The sequence below is a fragment of the Cydia fagiglandana genome, chromosome 20 (genome assembly GCF_963556715.1).
Source record: "Cydia fagiglandana chromosome 20, ilCydFagi1.1, whole genome shotgun sequence".
NCBI classification, from domain to species: domain Eukaryota; kingdom Metazoa; phylum Arthropoda; class Insecta; order Lepidoptera; family Tortricidae; genus Cydia; species Cydia fagiglandana.
In genome coordinates, this window is record NC_085951.1 from 68,181 (window position 1) to 87,184 (window position 19,004).

General features: G+C 41.7%; 1 protein-coding gene across 1 annotated transcript; it reads left to right on the forward strand.

Annotated features, from left to right (window-relative positions):
• Window positions 1-9,755: 9,755 nt before the first annotated feature.
• On the forward strand, window positions 9,756-12,471 carry LOC134674943 (TWiK family of potassium channels protein 7-like). The gene is made up of 2 exons (XM_063533101.1): window positions 9,756-10,185; window positions 11,814-12,471. Exons 1-2 carry the CDS (start codon window positions 9,783-9,785, stop codon window positions 12,458-12,460), a joined length of 1,050 nt encoding a protein of 349 aa, XP_063389171.1. The 5' UTR covers window positions 9,756-9,782; the 3' UTR covers window positions 12,461-12,471.
• Window positions 12,472-19,004: the final 6,533 nt, after the last annotated feature.

Consider the following 19,004-nt stretch of genomic DNA (forward strand, 5'->3'; position numbering starts at 1 on the left):
CAAATAAGGAATCATAACCATCACCGCGTATAAGGGTTACTTATTGTGTTTATGCTCAATAATTATATATTATCATCTCTTCATCATAGAGACTAAACTTGATACAATTATTTTCAAATTATTTATTGCATAGGTACCTATGTACTTTGAATCATACCACTACTCATTGATCCCATCGCGCATAGAATAGGCACTAAACATTTAGTCTAGATTCAATTATGTGATAATATGAGTAAGAGTCGTGAAGCCAGAGCAGAGTCAACCATTAGAACATTCAAAGCTCCGAGTTCCGAGCCGACTTGACGAGACGACAAATAACTGTTCAGGTACCGGTCTCGTGACCACGGCTACTTAACCCTTATCTTGGCATCGTAACACTCGTGATACATGGAACTTAAAAAAATCTAGCAGGTTCACTTTATTACCTAACACAATAATTCTGCCATCAGTATGTCGAGCTACCCTCCTTACTTATAGAAAAAAATAATTGACACGAGTGTCATTGTAAATTAATTAGTAATAATCAACATGGCGCCGCGGAAACAATAGATTTCGGTTCGTACTGGAAGTTTTGCATTTATTTCTTATGTTAGTATATATTTTTCCATAATCTACATTTTGATATCTTTACTGTCTCTTAGTGCATACATATTTACAATGCCTTCGAATTTAAAAACATTTAATACACAGAACCTTACATGAAACTGATATGTATTATATTTGATACACTGCCAAGAACTCAGAAATGTACATATCGAAAGGATTGTATTACATTTAATACATTGCCAAGTTATCGTCAAAATATTTTGACATGAATTTTTATTTTTTTATTTTTGTGGGGTTACAAAACATGCTTCAATTATTTAATATTAGTTGTCGTATTATTTAGTTATTAAACTTTGATTTTTTTAAGTACTAGATGTTATTTAACTATATATTCGTACGCTGTAGCATTATTGCTACGCCGTAGCCCGTAGCACGGAAAAATATGTGTATGGCAAAAAATGGCCCCAAAGTAAAAAAAATGTATTTTTTTTTACTTTTAATTATTTGTTTACTTTTCATATTTTACTCAACTTTTTGCTGACGACTTTTTTGAAACTTTACGGGATCTAATTTTCCGCCCATGTGATCAGGTATTCGTAGATATAATTTATTTTTACAGGTTTATAAGTCATCTGATGCTTTAGATTGCGTTTAATTAGCAGTAAATGCTAAATTCTGTTGAATTACATGTTTTATTTTTATTTAAATCTTCATTTTTCTTCCAAAAAGTAGATAACTATTTTGTCGAGTTATTGGCATTGTATCAAATATGATACATATGATTTTCCGAAACTGGAAAATCCTGGATTTTTTTTCTTATTTTTTAATAGTCTAGTATACTCAATAGGTGACAAAAAACTAAAAAAATGTTTATATTTAAGATATTTTGAGCCTTGCCAAGATAAGGGTTAAGGAACGGTCGTAGCAAACACGAACTGACAGGGATAGCAGCAAACAGATTCCTTTACGAGAGCCAACGAGTCGCTAGCCTAGGAGGTCCTGTTATTTTGCTGTACCTACATAATTGCCAGTCGGCATCGGTTAACTCAGGACCGATTAGGAGCCTTTCCCAGCGCTCACACGTCCTTACATCCCCATGTTCGTATTTACCTTCGCCGCGGTCAACTATCTGCCACGACGAGCGGCCGCAGCTGACTCGGGTCGCGATAGTCGCACGTCACGACTCCACCGGGATAGATACTGATTTAACATTGTTAAGGTTTTCACGTTGTTATGATTAACATTGAACTGTAGTAGTTGTCGATGATTAGTGCCCGCGGAATGTACTGGGAATGTACGAATATTATAATAGGCCGTCGTATGAGACGAATATTATAGTAGGCCGTCGCGGGCGGGGGGCAGGGAGCACTTGAGCAATAAGGCAATGAGAACGCCATTATGCTCAAACTCCTGCTCAATTGCTACTGATTAGATAATATCATGCACATCATGATGATCCTTTATACCTACCACGAAATATAAATAAATATGTAAGGGGTTATCGCAAAGCTGACTCGAACATGCTCTTACGGGCATTGTATAACCACTGCTCTAGCTACTCGCTAGGGACGCTATCGGTCCTTTGGCTGACGCCCGAAAGGTGTTTCGGGTGGGACCACCTGTGACGGTAACCTAGGTGCAGAGCAGGATGGCGCTCACACGGTGTCCCTGTTCATTGGCGTGCCGTCAACGGCCTACTCTAAATCTGCCGGCCTCCGCAAGCCCGCACCGCACCGCACCGCACCGCACCGCACCGCACCGCACCGCACCAGCAGCCCGGCCCATGGCCGCTTCCGTCCAGCCTTTAGACTAGAGCGTTTTCAGCACCATTGTCCGATCCGATATCGGATGTCCGAAGGAAGTAAAACGTAAGATATGTGTGTTTATCTGTATTGATATATGCATTTAATAAATCGTTATTACTAATGAACGATAAATAACGTAAAAAAGGCGGACTTTATTCCAATGGCACTCTCTTGCAGCTGTTTTTGGCATAGCCATATCGTAGCCCCCCGTTAGCTGTCAGACCGATAATATTTGTTTGTGTGCGTATGTGTAAGCATAATGCTTATTGTAGTGTGCGTGACCGCTAAAGATGGCGCCCGGGCTCGCCCCCGCGGCCTGACTACCCGGATGTAGGATCTTACATCCGATATCGTATCGGACAATGTAAAAACTCTAAAAACGCTCTTACTTCACGCACTAGTACGGCTTTATTGATTCAGGTCCAGGAAAGTTCGCTTGCTGTTAGCGCCCCGCACTCGCCACTTAATAAACTAACTTCATCGACAAGATTTTGTTACTTTCGGGGAACTTACGATAACATTTCCCTTTACCGAGCGATGGTTTATTACTTTAGATATTCCCACTTTACAAGTTTTCCCGTTATAATAATATTTATTCAATAAATAAATACGACTTCTTGACACTCGTTTCCACTCAGCCAAATTGCATCGTAGTATTGGTGGAAGTTAGGAGTGATTGTGTTCCCTCGCATCATGAACAGGCTGAATGGGCGCAGTAACAACAAGGCGCAATATGTCGCGGAGCGGCGTGCGGCGAACAGTGGCGTGTAGCGGAGTATAGAAGCCGCATATCGGCGTTACATGACTTACATGAGATACGAGTGTATTGAGTACGCTCGCTCGTCGTTTATTTGTGGCTTTTATCAATGATTGCCGCAATATTGGCATGCGCATAAACTTGCGCCATATGTAGACCGGTACGGGAAACAGCAGAGATAACTAAACAATTAAAAAGAATTTGAAATTCTCTTTGGCTATAGGGTATTTCGACTGTGGGTCTTTCAGATTGAGGCTCTTGGGAGCTGCACGCGGGTTCAAGTGCTTGACACTATTCACAGTTCATATCTCGACTGGCACTTTTCACTTAGATATTAAATTTCCTTGAAATCGTTACCGTGAACTATTATTCTTAAGACCTCATATTTCACCAGATAAGCTCTTCACATACGTAGTTTTGCATGTACCTACTTACTCGTTACTACTACATTATTATCTTCTTCACAAATTGCAGTAAGTAGCGTATGGGTTTCTTTAACAGCATTAGGTACCTACATAATTACGATGCGTAGTTCACCTCAATGCAGTCGCACTAATTGGGAGATGCTCATACGGCTCAACGCACGCCGTGTGGAGTGTCAACACAAACACTCAAGCGAGCATAAGCGTTGCCAGCTTAGGGATGCTGCTCCTGTAGCCAGCTACTATGTAGCATCCTCGACACCGTTCATTCATAAACCTTATTGCTAAGGCATAAGGTCCAACGTTGAGCAGTTATGTTGCGGCTAGTAGGTACATCTAATACACAGGCACGACTAGTGCTATTGTCGTCGCCTGCCAACCGCAGTTGCAGCCTCGCTGATTAGTTTATATTGTCGCATACTGCCGTATTCGAACTTCAAGATATTCACAAGAGACGACACGTACTAGATCCATTCTAGATACTTTATAGTTTAGATATCAACTAGTTCTCTTTTGCAGCGCAATTCGGGCAACCAATGTCACTTTTACGTTAGATAGAGTAAGATATTATCTATTAGATGTGAATTGGATCTCTAAGTCATATCCTGTGGAAATCGTTCAAGAGTATCGTCAGAATCGCGTAAATGTCAAATTTGACATATCGTTATCGTATCTTGGTGATGTCTAAAAGATATCTGATGGATCACTATTTCAAAATCCGAATCGGGCCCATAGTTGTTATTGATGTCAAGGGCACAATGTATTCTTTTCTCACAATGGTTTGATAAGTGTCCGAGCCAGGGTGATTCGGGCGGGTCAGTCGCGCTCGCACGACATACGATGAATACCTACCTAAATCTGGCAACGGCACTACGTCCGTTCGTGGGATCCGAGCCGTCCGAGATTATAAGGCGACTGGTAATCTCAACGACTTTGACCATACATTGTGAAAACTTATCGTAGGTTAAAAAACCCGATTCACTTTTCTTTACTGCGTGTATTTTTAAGGCACGTATTTAACCGATCAACTAATTAATCGAATTTGAGTAGTAGAATTGGCTACTAAAATTAATAGATTGGCAACAAAAACAGAGCCTTAAAATATATCAATATGAGACAACATTTTGATGCCGTTACAGCTTTTGTTTATTTTTAGGCAGGTACCAAATATTTATTTGTCAACTGAATTATTATATTGGAGACCATTTATGAAGCACATTTTAAAAAGAAAACGGCTATCTATTAATTCAAAAATGAAGTTCTTTAAAATATTTTGTTTAGTCACAACACGGTCAACCTAACACGGTCCTCCTCGCTTCGCTCGTTGTCGCACCTATCTTTTGACTCTTGCAGAACACCGTGATAACTTTTTTTGAAATTAGTAATTAAAAATTTAAAGACCTTACGCTATAATGGCCCTTAGGTGTTTCATAATTAGGAATTTCGACTACAAGTATAGGTACTGACCATTGGTAAATAAATTTGTGGTGTTTTGTGGATTACGAAATTTGTCAATTTAAAGTACTAGGTATGCATATGTTTAAATTATTTAAAAATTGTGTATTTAAAGCTTATGTATATAGGTTCTTAGGTATTCTGTACAACAACCAAATTTTATGATCGCTTTACAATATTAGTTGCCAACTTATTATTTTAGACGCCAGCCTATCAATTCAAGTTCCCTTTAATTTTTTGAGTGGCTTAATTTTACTGCCAGTTTTTTAATGTGTTGCTTAAATTTGAGGCTAATATAAATATATTGGCGCTAAAATATTAATGCACAGCCAAATGATATTATTATATGCCCAGTGAAAGTTCTTGTTTAATATTTTAGTTGCCCGGTTAATAATAAGCCTATTTTTAATACAACGAAGTGAAACGAGGCGTAGGTTTAGTGCTATATACGATTTATATATTTTTAAATTTACTAGTAGCCTCAACTATCAGAATGCTATAATTATTTTGTGTTTTTCGAGCGGCAATATATTCAATAGAATATACACAATATCTTAGGTAGGCATCACTTGTGACAGTTCTCACGTTTCGTCCGGAAGTGTGAGACTTTTTGAATAAAAACAATGTATTGAATTGATACATGGCATGCTGATTTATTAAAAAAGGAAAAAAAAATCGTAAATATTTAGTAAAATTATAAAATATATGAAAGTTAATTCACTATGGCCTATATTATATTAAAATAATTAACCTGGGAATATATGGTTGTAGTTTCGATAGACTAACATAGAAGAAGATAGAAGTAGACTAACATAAGTATGGATTTTTATTTTATGTTTATAATCTTAATCAACTCAAAATTGTACTTGGGGTCATAGATAAAAACAGCCTTATGTGGTAATTATTAATATTTTAATAAAATTTTAACTGCGTGAGAGCTAAAACATCAAAAAAAAAACACAAATTTTGGCATAAAAATTATAAAATTTTATGAGCAAAACAATTGCTTTTGGATCTCAGAAGAACAGGACAAATTATCAGAGAAAACAATACTCTGTTTTGGTAGAATTTTTGGTAGGTCCTTTTAAAATGTAAGACCACCCATCAAAAATTATTAGGTACCTATTTAAGATATTTAGTTGCCTTCACGGAAACGGAAAGGCCGCTTCTGCGACACTCCAAGTCAATGCCGATCGATTAAAATGGTTATATCCGAAGTCAATAAAATGAAACGATGTTACCGTGTGATGAAATGTAGATATATCAATCACCTGTGCTGTCACAAATTTGCCCAGTGGCGAGATGATGTTAAATATAAAAGTAAGCCGAATCGCACCTGCGGCTAATTCGTCACGTCGGGGGACAGCTCGTGAGGGAACTGCCAGAACGCCAATTCTGGCAATGTTACCGGATATTCTACAACCTTAATACGGAATGCGGACCAGGAAAATGAAGTATTTATTATTTCATGGCTTTAGGAAAATTAGGGGTTACTTTGATAGGTTTTATACGGCCACAAAACTACCATTATTGCTCTTTACACGACCAATAGAAAATAAATCAAATAATTTAAGGAATATATTCTGATTAGTGGAGATCTAAACCTACCTACTTTTCATCTAATAATCTCAAGAATCAGTGCATGATTCAAACTTTCCCGGTCGCCGTGGTAAGACCTAGGATTTACCATATCGGTGTTGTAAAAGCCCGAAGTAAACTAGTAAGATTTAATATTTCGGGCTTTTACCGACCGGCGGTAAATCCTAGGGTTTGCCGTACTTCGGGCTTTTATAGTAACATAGATACACTACAATATAAAAAATAGGTACACGTAGTGTGACTCGGGAGGCAGAGTGGTTGAGGCATCTGCCGCAAATGCAGAGGACGCTGGTTCGATCCCAGCCCTGGCCACAAGGCCACTGATGGCCTTGGTCACTTTATATTTCTTATAATATGACACCTTTTTCGGTATATAACGTCACATTAAATATTTAATTAAATAGGTAGGTACCTTCTCAACGACTTTAGTCGTGAAACCTAAAAATGTCAAAGCCCTAGTTGTAATTTATTAAACATCGTGAGGAAACCTGCAATCTGCATACATCTGCGAGGAAATTCAAAGATGTATGTGAAGTCCCCAATCCGCATTCGGCTAGCGTGAGGACTGTAGCCCAAGCCCTCTCGCGCATCAGAGGAGGCCTGTGTGTGCGAGGCAGTGGGACGTTTATAGGCTGTTTTTTAGGGTTCCGTACCCGAACGGTAAAACGGGACCCTATTACTAAGACTCTGCTGTCCGTCCGTCCGTCTGTCACCAGGCTGTATCTCACGAACCGTGATAGCTAGACCGTTGAAATTTTCACAGATGATGTATTTCTGTTGCCGCTATAACAACAAATACTAAAAGCAAAATAAAATAAAGATTTAAATGAGGCTCCCATACAACAAACGTGATTTTTGACCGAAGTTAAGCAAAGTCGGGCGGGGTCAGTACTTGGATGGGTGTCCGTTTTATTTTTCCTTTTTTTGCATTATGGTACGGAACCCTTCGTGCGCGAGTCCGACTCGCACTTGCCAGGTTTTTTTAATTATGTTTCAAAGCTTTATGAGCTATGTTGCTTGAATTAAATGATTAAATGAATACAATACAATAGCATTGAGACGAATGTATTCTTAAGTAGGTATCAGTGGTATTATGTCAGGAAAGAAATACATATAATATTTATATTTGTACAAAAACATTAGCTCAATGCTACGAATTAAGTGATATCATTAATATGTCGCCCACAATCGGCTGAAGGAAGGTCCGTATAAACGTAAATACACGCGCAGGGTTGTACATAGAGTACCTAACTGTTGTTTATTTATGCGATTCATGTCCCCGGAACCGCGTACAAATCAGAAGCTATTTGTATAAAAGGATGTCACGGGAGTCATGAGCATTGAGCGGGCTCTCGTGTCAATTGCAGTGGGAAGGGGTGGGAGAGGGGGGCTCGCCAAACAATGTGTGCGAGACGCAATCACAGCGGCTTGTCCGCGCCGCCGCCGCCTCCGTGCGCGATCTACGCCGATATCGAACCCGCAACAATGACTGGGTTTTCGGCCAGCCCACATCTATATAGTAGTAGTAGATTAATCTTCCAGCCAGGAAATTGGGCATAATATAAAACGCGGGCCGGTGGAAAGAGCGATCAGGGTGATTAATTATCGTAGTGCAGTACACAATGCCCGCGGCGAGTTACCGTCGATTACGGCCGGACGTCATTACACGCCTGAACACGTCGCCCCCCCCCCCCCCCCTCACCACCCCGCTGATGAGCGGGAGGGCCTTTTTGCATTTGCAGAGGATTCGGGCGCGGCTTTGAGCGCGGCCGGCAATCTCCGGCCGCGGGCGGTCAAAGAAAACTTTACAGCATTTATAATGAAGCGGCGACGCAATTACGCGTTGTGTTTGATGCCACCGCGCCGCTCCGACCTGCTCCGAGTTCATCTCGCCGGATCCACTGACAATTGTAAAATTTTCTCTATCGGATTTGTTGTGCTTCATCGTGCGTAATGCCTCAGCTTGATCGACTTCTCTCGTCTTCGTCGTAGCGCCGTTTATGGTTCGCCGGGAGAAAATCGCATTATTGTTTGAGCACTTAACACAACCTGAATTTACTGAAAAAATGCTAGAAATTGGCAATTTAAGCTGTAACAGGGGATACAGTATCTTTTATGTGAATAGAAACGTAAAAATTCTTTAACACCTAAATTGGCGACATCATGACGTTATTCAATGTTAAGAGTTTTTTTTGGAAATCGTTATTTTCTGTTTGACAATTTAATTGTATTTAACGACAGTGTGAAGTTCTGCTAAAGAAAAGAACTACACGTTTCGTTTTAAAACTCAGCGCTAAAAAGATAAATTCTGTGCCAATTTTATTGTCAATTGGGCTGCATTTTCTGCAGACATCAAATTATTACAGTATCGCCAAATACGCCAAGAAATACCTCGTACGAGTAGGACTCAAACCACAACTTGATTGAAAATATCTAGAGAGAGCACCTAACATAAGTAAAGTGCGAAGTACCCACACCCTACGTAATTTAGGTACTTAACGTCATACTAAGCGACATACGAGACAATGTCACGCAAAGTGTGATGCTACGAACATATCAATCACTTGACATATGATATGATATATAGTTTGTTTAGACAATATTATATAGGTAGGTATTATTGTATTATGTAGGTGTCGCGTCGCTTTCATCGCTCAGTTCGTGGAAGCTGCCAACCTAAACAAAATAGATACACAAATCGTATTTGGTCTGTGAGGAGTAGTTGTGCGGTTGTGCGGGTGACGCACTTGCAAGTTGCGGCGGGGAACGTCACGTAGCCCGCATCCAGGCGCGGTGACAAACTCAGGTGAAGGCGTTTATTTTCTAGTGCATTTGCGGCGGCGGCGGCGGCATGTCACGGCGGCTCAAGCTACGTGCGTTGGGTGAATTTGCAAAGCGGTTGGACGAGGAGCATTCGAAATAAGTTACCTATTAAATTGTGGGTTGAAATGTGTGGTCCCGAGCTTAAACCTTTGCGAGTGTTGCACTTTTATGTACTGACTATAATTCTGTCCACTGCCACCATTTTTGTCAGTTTGTCCATATCGTCACTTTTATATAAGTGTTTGTTGAAGGATACAAAATTTAACAGAGGTTTTCTAAGTTTTATGTAGACGACATGAATGTGCTGTAGTATGAGTTGCGTGTCTGTTGTTACAGGTGGTGGGTCGCTAGCGGGCGGCGGCATGTGGCGCTAGCATGGCGGGGTGCTGCGGGGGCGCGGGGTGCGGCGGGAGCGGGCGCGGAGCGTCCCCGCGCGCCTGCCTGGCCGCCTGCGCGCTCGTGCTGCTCTACAACCTGCTGGGCGGGTTCCTGTTCCTGGCGCTGGAGGGCGGCGAGGAGAGCGCGGTGGCGGCGGTGGCGACGGGCCGCGGCGGCGCGGCGGCGCTGCGCGCAAGGACCGTCGAGCGCCTCTGGGCGCTCACCGAGGACCTCAACATCCTCTACAAGGACAACTGGACTCGGCTCGCGGCGCGCGAGCTGCTCGAGTTCCAGCGCGGGCTGGCGGGCCCGCCGCCGCCGCCGCGCGCCGTCTCCGACCCTTTCCGATGGACCTTTTCGACGAGTTTCCTATACGCGCTCACGCTCATCACTACCATTGGTGAGTAATAGTAGTTTATGTGACTGCTACATAATGAAAGGCATTAAAATACGAGTGTGGGTTTATGAAACGAATGAAATGAGTTTCATAATAGTATCACACGAGTGTTTTAATGCCTAATTATGTACAGTTACATACACTGCTTTATCTACACACATATTAAAAACTTTCTATGATATATTCACTAACTTCATATTACAGCCGACTTTGCTCTCTGGCGGAACTCGCGGATATGAGATGGGGTTTCCGAAATATCTTTATCGCACATTTTACACGAAACTTTTGTTATAGTTCCTTTAAAAACAACAAAACAAATTATATTTTACTTATAAACTAATTAAAAGATAAACTGTACGTCAAATGGCGGCAAATGAAAACTTTTTTCACGCACGTCACGCTTCCGTAGTTTTTTTTTTAATTCAGAGACAAAGTAGAGTCGGGGTTGATTACCATATCGTCCGATACCAACTTACATGCGAGATTTGTCAATATTGTATGCAATTGTCATTTGATTTCGAATAAAACGTCATCTCAACTGATATTAGAATAGGGGTCAAATCAAATTGCTTTTTTTTTCAGAGATGTTCCAAATTTGAAATGCATTACCAAATCGATTTTGATATAGTAATGAAGCTATTACCACATTTTCACAGATAAGAAATTTGCTGTAACAAAACAGTTTATCGTAATGTGAGCCATTATTTACGAATTTTGAAGGCATCATAGACAGTTTATGATATGTGTGTAGATAAAGTATATTAGGGTTTTTCTTCATTTCATCTCATTTCATTTATTTATTGCATTCCATGGTATGTACCTACAGATGGTATTTTAAAGTAAATTGAACAACCTGGACCCTGATTACGCACAGTATGGCAAATTAACCTTACGAGTAATAGCTAAATACTTAAAATTACCTTAAAAACATATTATGTATTGCTTTAATATCTAGTTAGTTTCATCACAGCAAATAGATACTAACTAATTATGGAATCTAATTAACACTAATGATAATAAATACCAATTTAAATGTTATCCTTGTTTATATAATGAAATGATGTCAAATATTAATAATCGAATTTAAGCTGTCGTGGGTCATACTAACACTAAGCGATAGAATAACTAATAATGTCAATTCATTTATAATATTAAATCATTCCATTACATTGAGACAAAGTTATTGGTTTTAGTAAAATTAATTCTCAGTCGTTATCACTATTGTCAGAAGCCGTAAATTCTTGATTAGAATAAAATGCTTGATCAATTAACCACGATTTCAGTTTATTTCGAAACATATTATTATAAGTTTCAAGGTCTTTAATAATGGGGGTAATGGGGCCCTTTTTTATATAAGTACGGTTATTTTTGATTCAAGAATAACTAGTTGTCTGTTTGGACGCTCGCTTTTAACATACTGGAACACCCCACACCTTCGATACACCCCATTAAGCTCTTTTAATGGGGTGTATCGAAGGTGTGGGGAATTATTTGTCAGGGCTAGTAGGTTTGCGACGCGTTTATCCTGGTTATTTTTACTATGGCTCTAGTTATTAAGTCTAGCGTTCAATGTTCTGACAACTCTTGCAATGATGATGATGATTGAGGTACATGACGTGTGCTATCCACAGGTCACGGTGACGTGGCGCCGACGTCAGCGGCGGGACGCGCCTGCGCGGTGCTGTACGCCGTGGTGGGCATCCCGCTCGTCATGCTGTATCTTGCCACGCTGGGCGCCGCGCTGGCTCGCGCCGCGCGCCGCCTCTACGCGCGCCTCACGCCCGCGCCGCCCGCCGACCGACTCAAAGACGGTGACGAGAAGCGCACGCCATTCCAAGCGGCGTTAAACCTGGACGGGCTCGGCGCCGGTGCGAGGATATGCGCCGCGCGCGCCCGCCGCGTTCCCGCCGCGCTCAGCGTGGCGTTACTCGCGTTATACGTCGCGCTTGGAGCTGCGTTGTTCGCGCGCACCGAGCGGTGGTCGCTCCTCGACGGGTGCTACTTCTCGTTCTCGAGCCTGGCGACAATCGGGTTCGGCGCGCTGCGGCCGGGGCGCGCGGCGGCGGCGCGGGCGGCCGCGGGCGAGGCGGGAGCCGCCGCCGCGCTGGACGCAGCCGTGGGCGCCTGCGCGGCCTACATACTGGTCGGCGTGGCCGTGGTCGCGGCCGCGTTTGACCTGCTTCAGGAGGAGCTGCGGGCCGCGCTACGCGGTGCCGGCACGCGGTGCGGTGCGCGCCGCACGGTGCACTCGGCGGAGCGGTGCGTGGCGCCCTCCTGACCCGCGCCCGCGCCCGCCGCGCCGCCGGACCGACGGCCGCAGGTCACCTTTAAGGTAGAGGCGCTGCCGGCGCGCTTCAGCTCGCTTCCGCGACGGCGCTCGGGCGGCGGCGAGGCGGCCTTCACGCGCGGCGGGCCGGGCCGGCGCTCGGCGGGCGCGGGCGGCGAGAGCTGCGTCGAGTACTTTGTGCCGCGCTCGCTGAGCGAGTTCAACCTGAGTGCGATGAGTGGTGAACTGTACGAGTTGAGTGCGCTGTCGGGGCGGCGGTCGGCGCCGGCGCCGGCCCCGGCGGCGAAGGGGCGCGACAAGATGGTCACGTTCGAGGAGGCGGCCGCGCCGCAGCACGACGTGTTCATGTGACGACGCGGGGGGACGGGGCTCGTGGGGATATTTGTTATACAATAAATATTACATTTTACACAGTAACTTGTTTTTTTTACCTCGATTAGTTGGGTACGTCTCACGTACGATCACTTTGTATTTATAGATAGTCCCGGATTGAAGGAGTAAGTATTAATGGAAAATATTGGTTACCTCGGTAAGTGGAGTTCGCTTATAGCAACTCACTCAGAGCAGATAGTGGAGCGACCATTAGGCAGATTGCGGCTCTCTCCCTAACGCCGAAACCAATCAACACCGCCTCCGACACGACACGATAATTACTGAGATCGCCATTCAGCCGCCCGATGAATGGCGTGTTTTGACGACCCAGATTTCTATTAGGCGATTCAATGATTAATGATCCCCGCAACTGGAAAATTCCCATCTAAATTAAATACTCCGCTTGAAAAATCACTGGTAAAAGTGTGTCGCTGAAATGTGTCATTTAGTATTTCCACAATGAGGCGCGCTGAATGCGCCGCGCGCTATTCAAGAAACCGGGTCGCTAAATAAGTGAGCGCGCTGCAAAGCAGTCATTCCGACACTGGTGTTTAGACGCGAGTCGCGAGTGACCCGCTGACACACTCCGCCTCATTCAGGACGCACCACGCAACAGTTGTTGGCCTATTATACCTACCTACATACTTACTGCACTTTAACTTGTTACTTTGAAGAGGCCGCATTACCTATAATATACTCGTAATCTACAAACCTCATTGATTATAAATAACTTTTGTAATCTCTGGAATACTAGAATAGACAGTATCACCAGCTCCTGTTAGAGGGGCTATAACACGCACAATAGCCTGGGAAGTAGTGTCATAAGGTGCAAATTTTGGTATCGGATGAATTCACTTAGCATAGATGTAATATACGTAAAGCTAAGCTAATTGTGCCCGGTAGACATCCGCCACCCCCTGGCAGGTAGGCAGGGGGGCAGTCAAAATAATTTGTAATGGATTCAAGCTTTGAACTCCTTTTTAACCCCCTTAGAGGATGAATTTTTAAAAACGCTGAAATTACTTTTCTTGTATTCTAATAATATGCGCATATAAAAAGTTTCAAGCCCCACACTCGAAAAAAATGTTGATCTCCATACAAATTCTCAACCCCTATTTCACCACCTTAGGGGATAAATTTTCAAAAACGCTGAAATTAGTTTTCTTGTATTTTAATAATATATCTTTTAAAGAAGTTTGAAATTCCTAGCTTAAAATAAAACATAAACTCCATATAAACTTTCGTCCCCTTTTTAACCCCCTTAGCGGTTGAATTTTTCAAAATCGCTTCTTATCTCTTGTACACATTATAAATGTAATCTGGTGTGCAAATTTCAACTTTCTAGCAATTGTAGTTTCGGCTGATAATATTAATAATTGAATAAAAAATTGCAAACCGATTTTGATTTGTTCGTCAATATTTTTATGTTTTTCTATTAAACTGTACATTAAACGTCTCAAAAATGAATTCCTTATGCCCGATTTATCTGGAAATGATACCAAACTCGAGGTGGTAGGTAAATAGAAGCCGATATGCAGCGTGTAACTTTGGATGCCCCTCTGCTTACCCACCAGGGGGTGGCGTTTGGCTACCGGGCTGGATTGGCTTAGATTTACGTATACTACATCTGTGCCAAGTGAATTGATCCGATACCAAAATTTGCACGTCCCATACATTGGGTGACACTGCTTACCTCACTACAAAGTGGAGCAGCACTCCGCAGCGAACAAAACGCAACTGTCACTGTCGCACTAATATGGAAAAGTCATCGGGATAGAGATGACTGCGCTACGCTACGGAGTGTTAAGCATTGGCATGTTGGCTAAGCACCCAGTACCTACATCGTGAGTTGATTTTTCACAGTTGAATTTGACCGTGTTCTTGGCCCCAAGGCCCCAAACGTCCTGTGGTAGCCGCATTTTATCGTTCACGCTAGTAATAAATCTAGTTGGACTCCGCCAACGCCAAATGTACACTGTAGGTAAGGGTATCGATTTCTGTGCCACTTGTTATCTGGTCATTATTAATATTATAGTTTTTCAAATAGCTTGGGTACGGTGACAGCGAGGTGACGGCTGTAATTTCAATACAATTTTGCGATTTAAGGTTATAAGTTGTATGGAGATGACAGCTGTCACCGTATCCAAGCTATGCGAAATATATTACAATGTCACGTCGACAAAGGTATGAAGTGGTACAGAAATTAAAATCCTTGACTGTATTTTGACGTGCAGTAGGTACCTATTATGATCTAATGTAGCTACTTAAAGTACATATTGTGCGTGTTATCATTATCGCCTCCGTTCGTCTCACGCAACAGTTGGGCTACAGCTCACTCCGAGCAGAACTCTCGAGCTATCAATTCCCGCAGCCCTACCGGGTCGCCAAACTTTGGCAATAACTCTATTCATTTGAGCAAACTGAGCAAAGTAGCAAACTACTGCATATTTATTATAAGAATAGAAGGTATTCTGATACGTCTGTTGATATGACGCAGTTGGGTTATTTCCCAAGAGGTAATTTATTTCAGGAGGAAGTATTGGGATTAAGTCTATTTTCTTATTTTTTATTATATAACGAGTATAAAATGGGTCGTCCTAGGAATTATGATATTTTAATCTCATGTACCTGCTGTTATAGATATTGGTTATTAAATATTCCTGTTTATTGCAGTTAAATAAATATGTCAAAATATTGTTATAAACTTATAACATTATAAAAATACAGCTTCATCATTACCTAAGCCTTATCCTTTCGGAAACTTTTGATTTTCAACTTCATTGTATACAATTTTCATCCTATTTGGTTTTTAATATCAAAAAGAGCGGTTTTAATGGAGTTCTCCAACATTTTCGTTACAGAAATGTACCTCTATTCAACGGATAGATGTATGTAAGCTGTCTGTTAATATCTCTATATATAGCGACTGTTTTACATATTGTGAGGTAAGCATGCATTCGCTTCTCAATACTCTCTGAACTCACGTTGTCCTCAAACGTTAATTGCAAAGCTTCGAATACCTGAAGACGTTTCATCCAAAATGCGGAGCTCAAGGAAGGCATTTGAAACCACGGACTGAATTATGAAGCATGCTTACGTGTGTGGAGGTTGTGCGGCATCTCCGGGGGTTACACGCTACGTCTGTCAGAAGCGGTTCAATATGCACGAATTCTAATTTATAAGTGCAACAAGATAAAGGTACGAATGTTACTGTAAGAAACACTTGCCCCAGGCTTTGTGTCTACGAGTTTCTTACAATTTGTATGCATTCCAGTTGCCTTAAGATTGTTATATTTGTACTTTTATGGATGTAATTAATTACCATTTTGAAATAAACGGTCTTGTGTTTTCAAAATGGTGTATTAATTAATTACATCCATAAAAGTACAAATAAGTATAACTATCTGGCGACGAGACGACTACGAACAACGTATGAAACTGTTAATGTAGAAAAACAAATATTTTATATTGAAAAGGATGAATTTCGAGTATTTGAGTTGTCAGTCACTAACAGCAAAAAAAGGCAAGAAAAATTAAGTATATTTCACAAATGTAATTATTTATATAGGTACAACTTTAATACGTGTAAGTAAAAATATTGAAACAAGAAGGGAAAGGTCACAATCATGATACGAAGCGACATGAAGCGACGATATAATTGAATAGATAATGAAAGCTTCCTCCTTCCCACGATAAAAAGTTTATCAATGAACTTAGAGATTTGTGAATCGTTGGTCCTAATATGTTAAGACATGAAAGAGCTTGTAATAAGAAGAAATATGTTGCCGAAAAGGTAAGGATAGGCAGTGTATGAACTTATACCACTCTTAATTTTTGAAATAAAAAAAAATATTATTTAAATCTCAGTAGACTCATTGCCATTGAGTGTTAAGAGATTTGGCTATTTCCGGATTTGGTAAACTTAATGGAGTTTACCGAATCCTGACACCATCCTGATAACCAAATCGAATTAAATACTTTGAACGGGCCACTCAAGTTATTTAGATTGTAGCATTGTCTAGACTACGAGAGTGACTCGCTCTTAATCTAAATATAAATACACTGCGCGTAGTCTAAGTCTAACCCATTATAATGAAAATTAGGCCACCTTAGACTTTAAAATGTAGGCCACACATTCTTCAAATGATTTAGAGCTCCCACTAAAAAGCCCTTTCTTATTCATTCCCTTAGAGGAGAATAATTTTGACGACGTCTACGTGGCTGAAGTCGCAGGCGGAGGCGAGTAGGTACCTAATAAAACACGTTCGTAGCAGCCGGCGCGCGGCGCGGCGCGGCTCCGGCGGCGCCGGGCTCCGGCGGCGCCGGGCTCCGGGGTCCGGGGCGGACCCGCGAGTAGTGTTTGCTGCGACTCCGTATTAATTACCGGCGCCGCTTTGATTCACCCCCTCCCTCCCTGCCTCCTATCGCCTTAGCGCGGCTCCACAAACCGAATTATTCGGGATTACACGCGCCATCTGATGGAGGTGTCGAGATAACCCTTTGGAGGGAACTCGGGTACACGACTATACGTAGTGAATAAGACCGAAGTCTCTTATTTCCTGTTAAACTTAAGCGGTTTACGGTATAACGGAGAAGAGTTCACGTTCGCGGGGTTGTTGTTCAATGACATGCAGCAAAGTTTGGCGCTTTGGTACGCTAAGCTTGGTAAACTTGTTTTCAAAATGATCTATACACGCTCTTGCCTACTCTCAAACAGCTGATTTCAGTTGAGATAATTTCGAACACAAGCAGATTTCAAAATCTGACTATGGATTCATAAACCTAATCTGTCAAATTCCTAATGTGACAATGTTTACGATGAGTCAATTTCTTTAAATCAGTCTGTGCAATGCGTGAAACTACCGAACGCCCCATGATTGTGTCCACCCGGACAATTTGAAGTAAGTAGTATAAGGTACCCTTGCAGTATAAGGTCCAACAATGATCAGTTAAGAGTATTGTTAGTACAGCTTGTCTAAACTTTTATTTCCCTAGAAAGACATTTTTCCTGTACCCTAAACTTTAGTTAAGTTGATCCACGTGGAACCCATAATGTTTACTTACGTATGTTTGGATTGTTGTTCAGAAATCCTCAAAAGTTTACGGTCTCGGAAAAATGGCGTTTAAAGGAAATATAAAAGCATTTATATAGGGGGTGTTACGTTAAATCTAAACGGGGCGCTTAGAGAAAAAAAACGGAAACTATATACCGCGGGTGTGGCCTGTAACATAAGCAAATAATTAAAACATAGATTGTACTCCTCAAACGGTGACACTTTTGTTCAACAACTTTTAAAAATTATGAAGTATTTAGACTCCCTATTTTTCATACAAAATAAATATTATCTTCAATGGACGCCATCGCCACTCCATTATCATTGTGATTGACGTTGCTTGTCACGCCTTAAACATAACAAAATTCGCAATACATTGCGTCTTAGAATAAACTTTAAAGTGTATTAAAAATCAAACCACAAGTAATTTTTAAAATTCGCTGAACAAATGTTGGTCATTATCAGGAGTACAGCCTACGGTTTAATTTTTTGCTCATTACAGGCCACACCCGGTATGATAGAGCTAGCTATATAGCATAATTTCTATGTCTAAAATACACAACTATTTTAGACATAAGTACATAGAAATTATTAGAGACGCAACGGATAGTTGTTTGGCCGGATACCGGATACCGGATACGCGGCCTGACCATCGGCCGAATATCCGGTATCCGGCCGCCGAATATTCGGCCAGCGGAACTATACCTACATTTCGGTTTTTCAGGTGCGTATTCTGCAGGTTTGACCTGTTTCCTAGTATCCGTTCGCGCGGACTCATTTCTAGGTTCGAAATGAGTGCGCGTGCAAGTCAGTGGAATGATTAAATTGTTTTAAAATAATAAACAAGTACGATTATGACCGTGTCTGTTCTTAAATCCAATTTGTTTACTCCGAAATCAAGCAATGTTACTATCCGCTAACCGACCGGATAGAAGGTCACTATTCGGTATCCGGCCGGATAGTAAAATAATGACCGGGTAGGCCGGATAGCGGATAGTAACCGGATATCCGGTGCATCTCTATACTCAGGATTAAGTGGCAGGACCATGTTCCCAACTCCGAGGTCCTGCGTCGTTCCGGAATGTATGGCATGGAGGCCATACTAATGC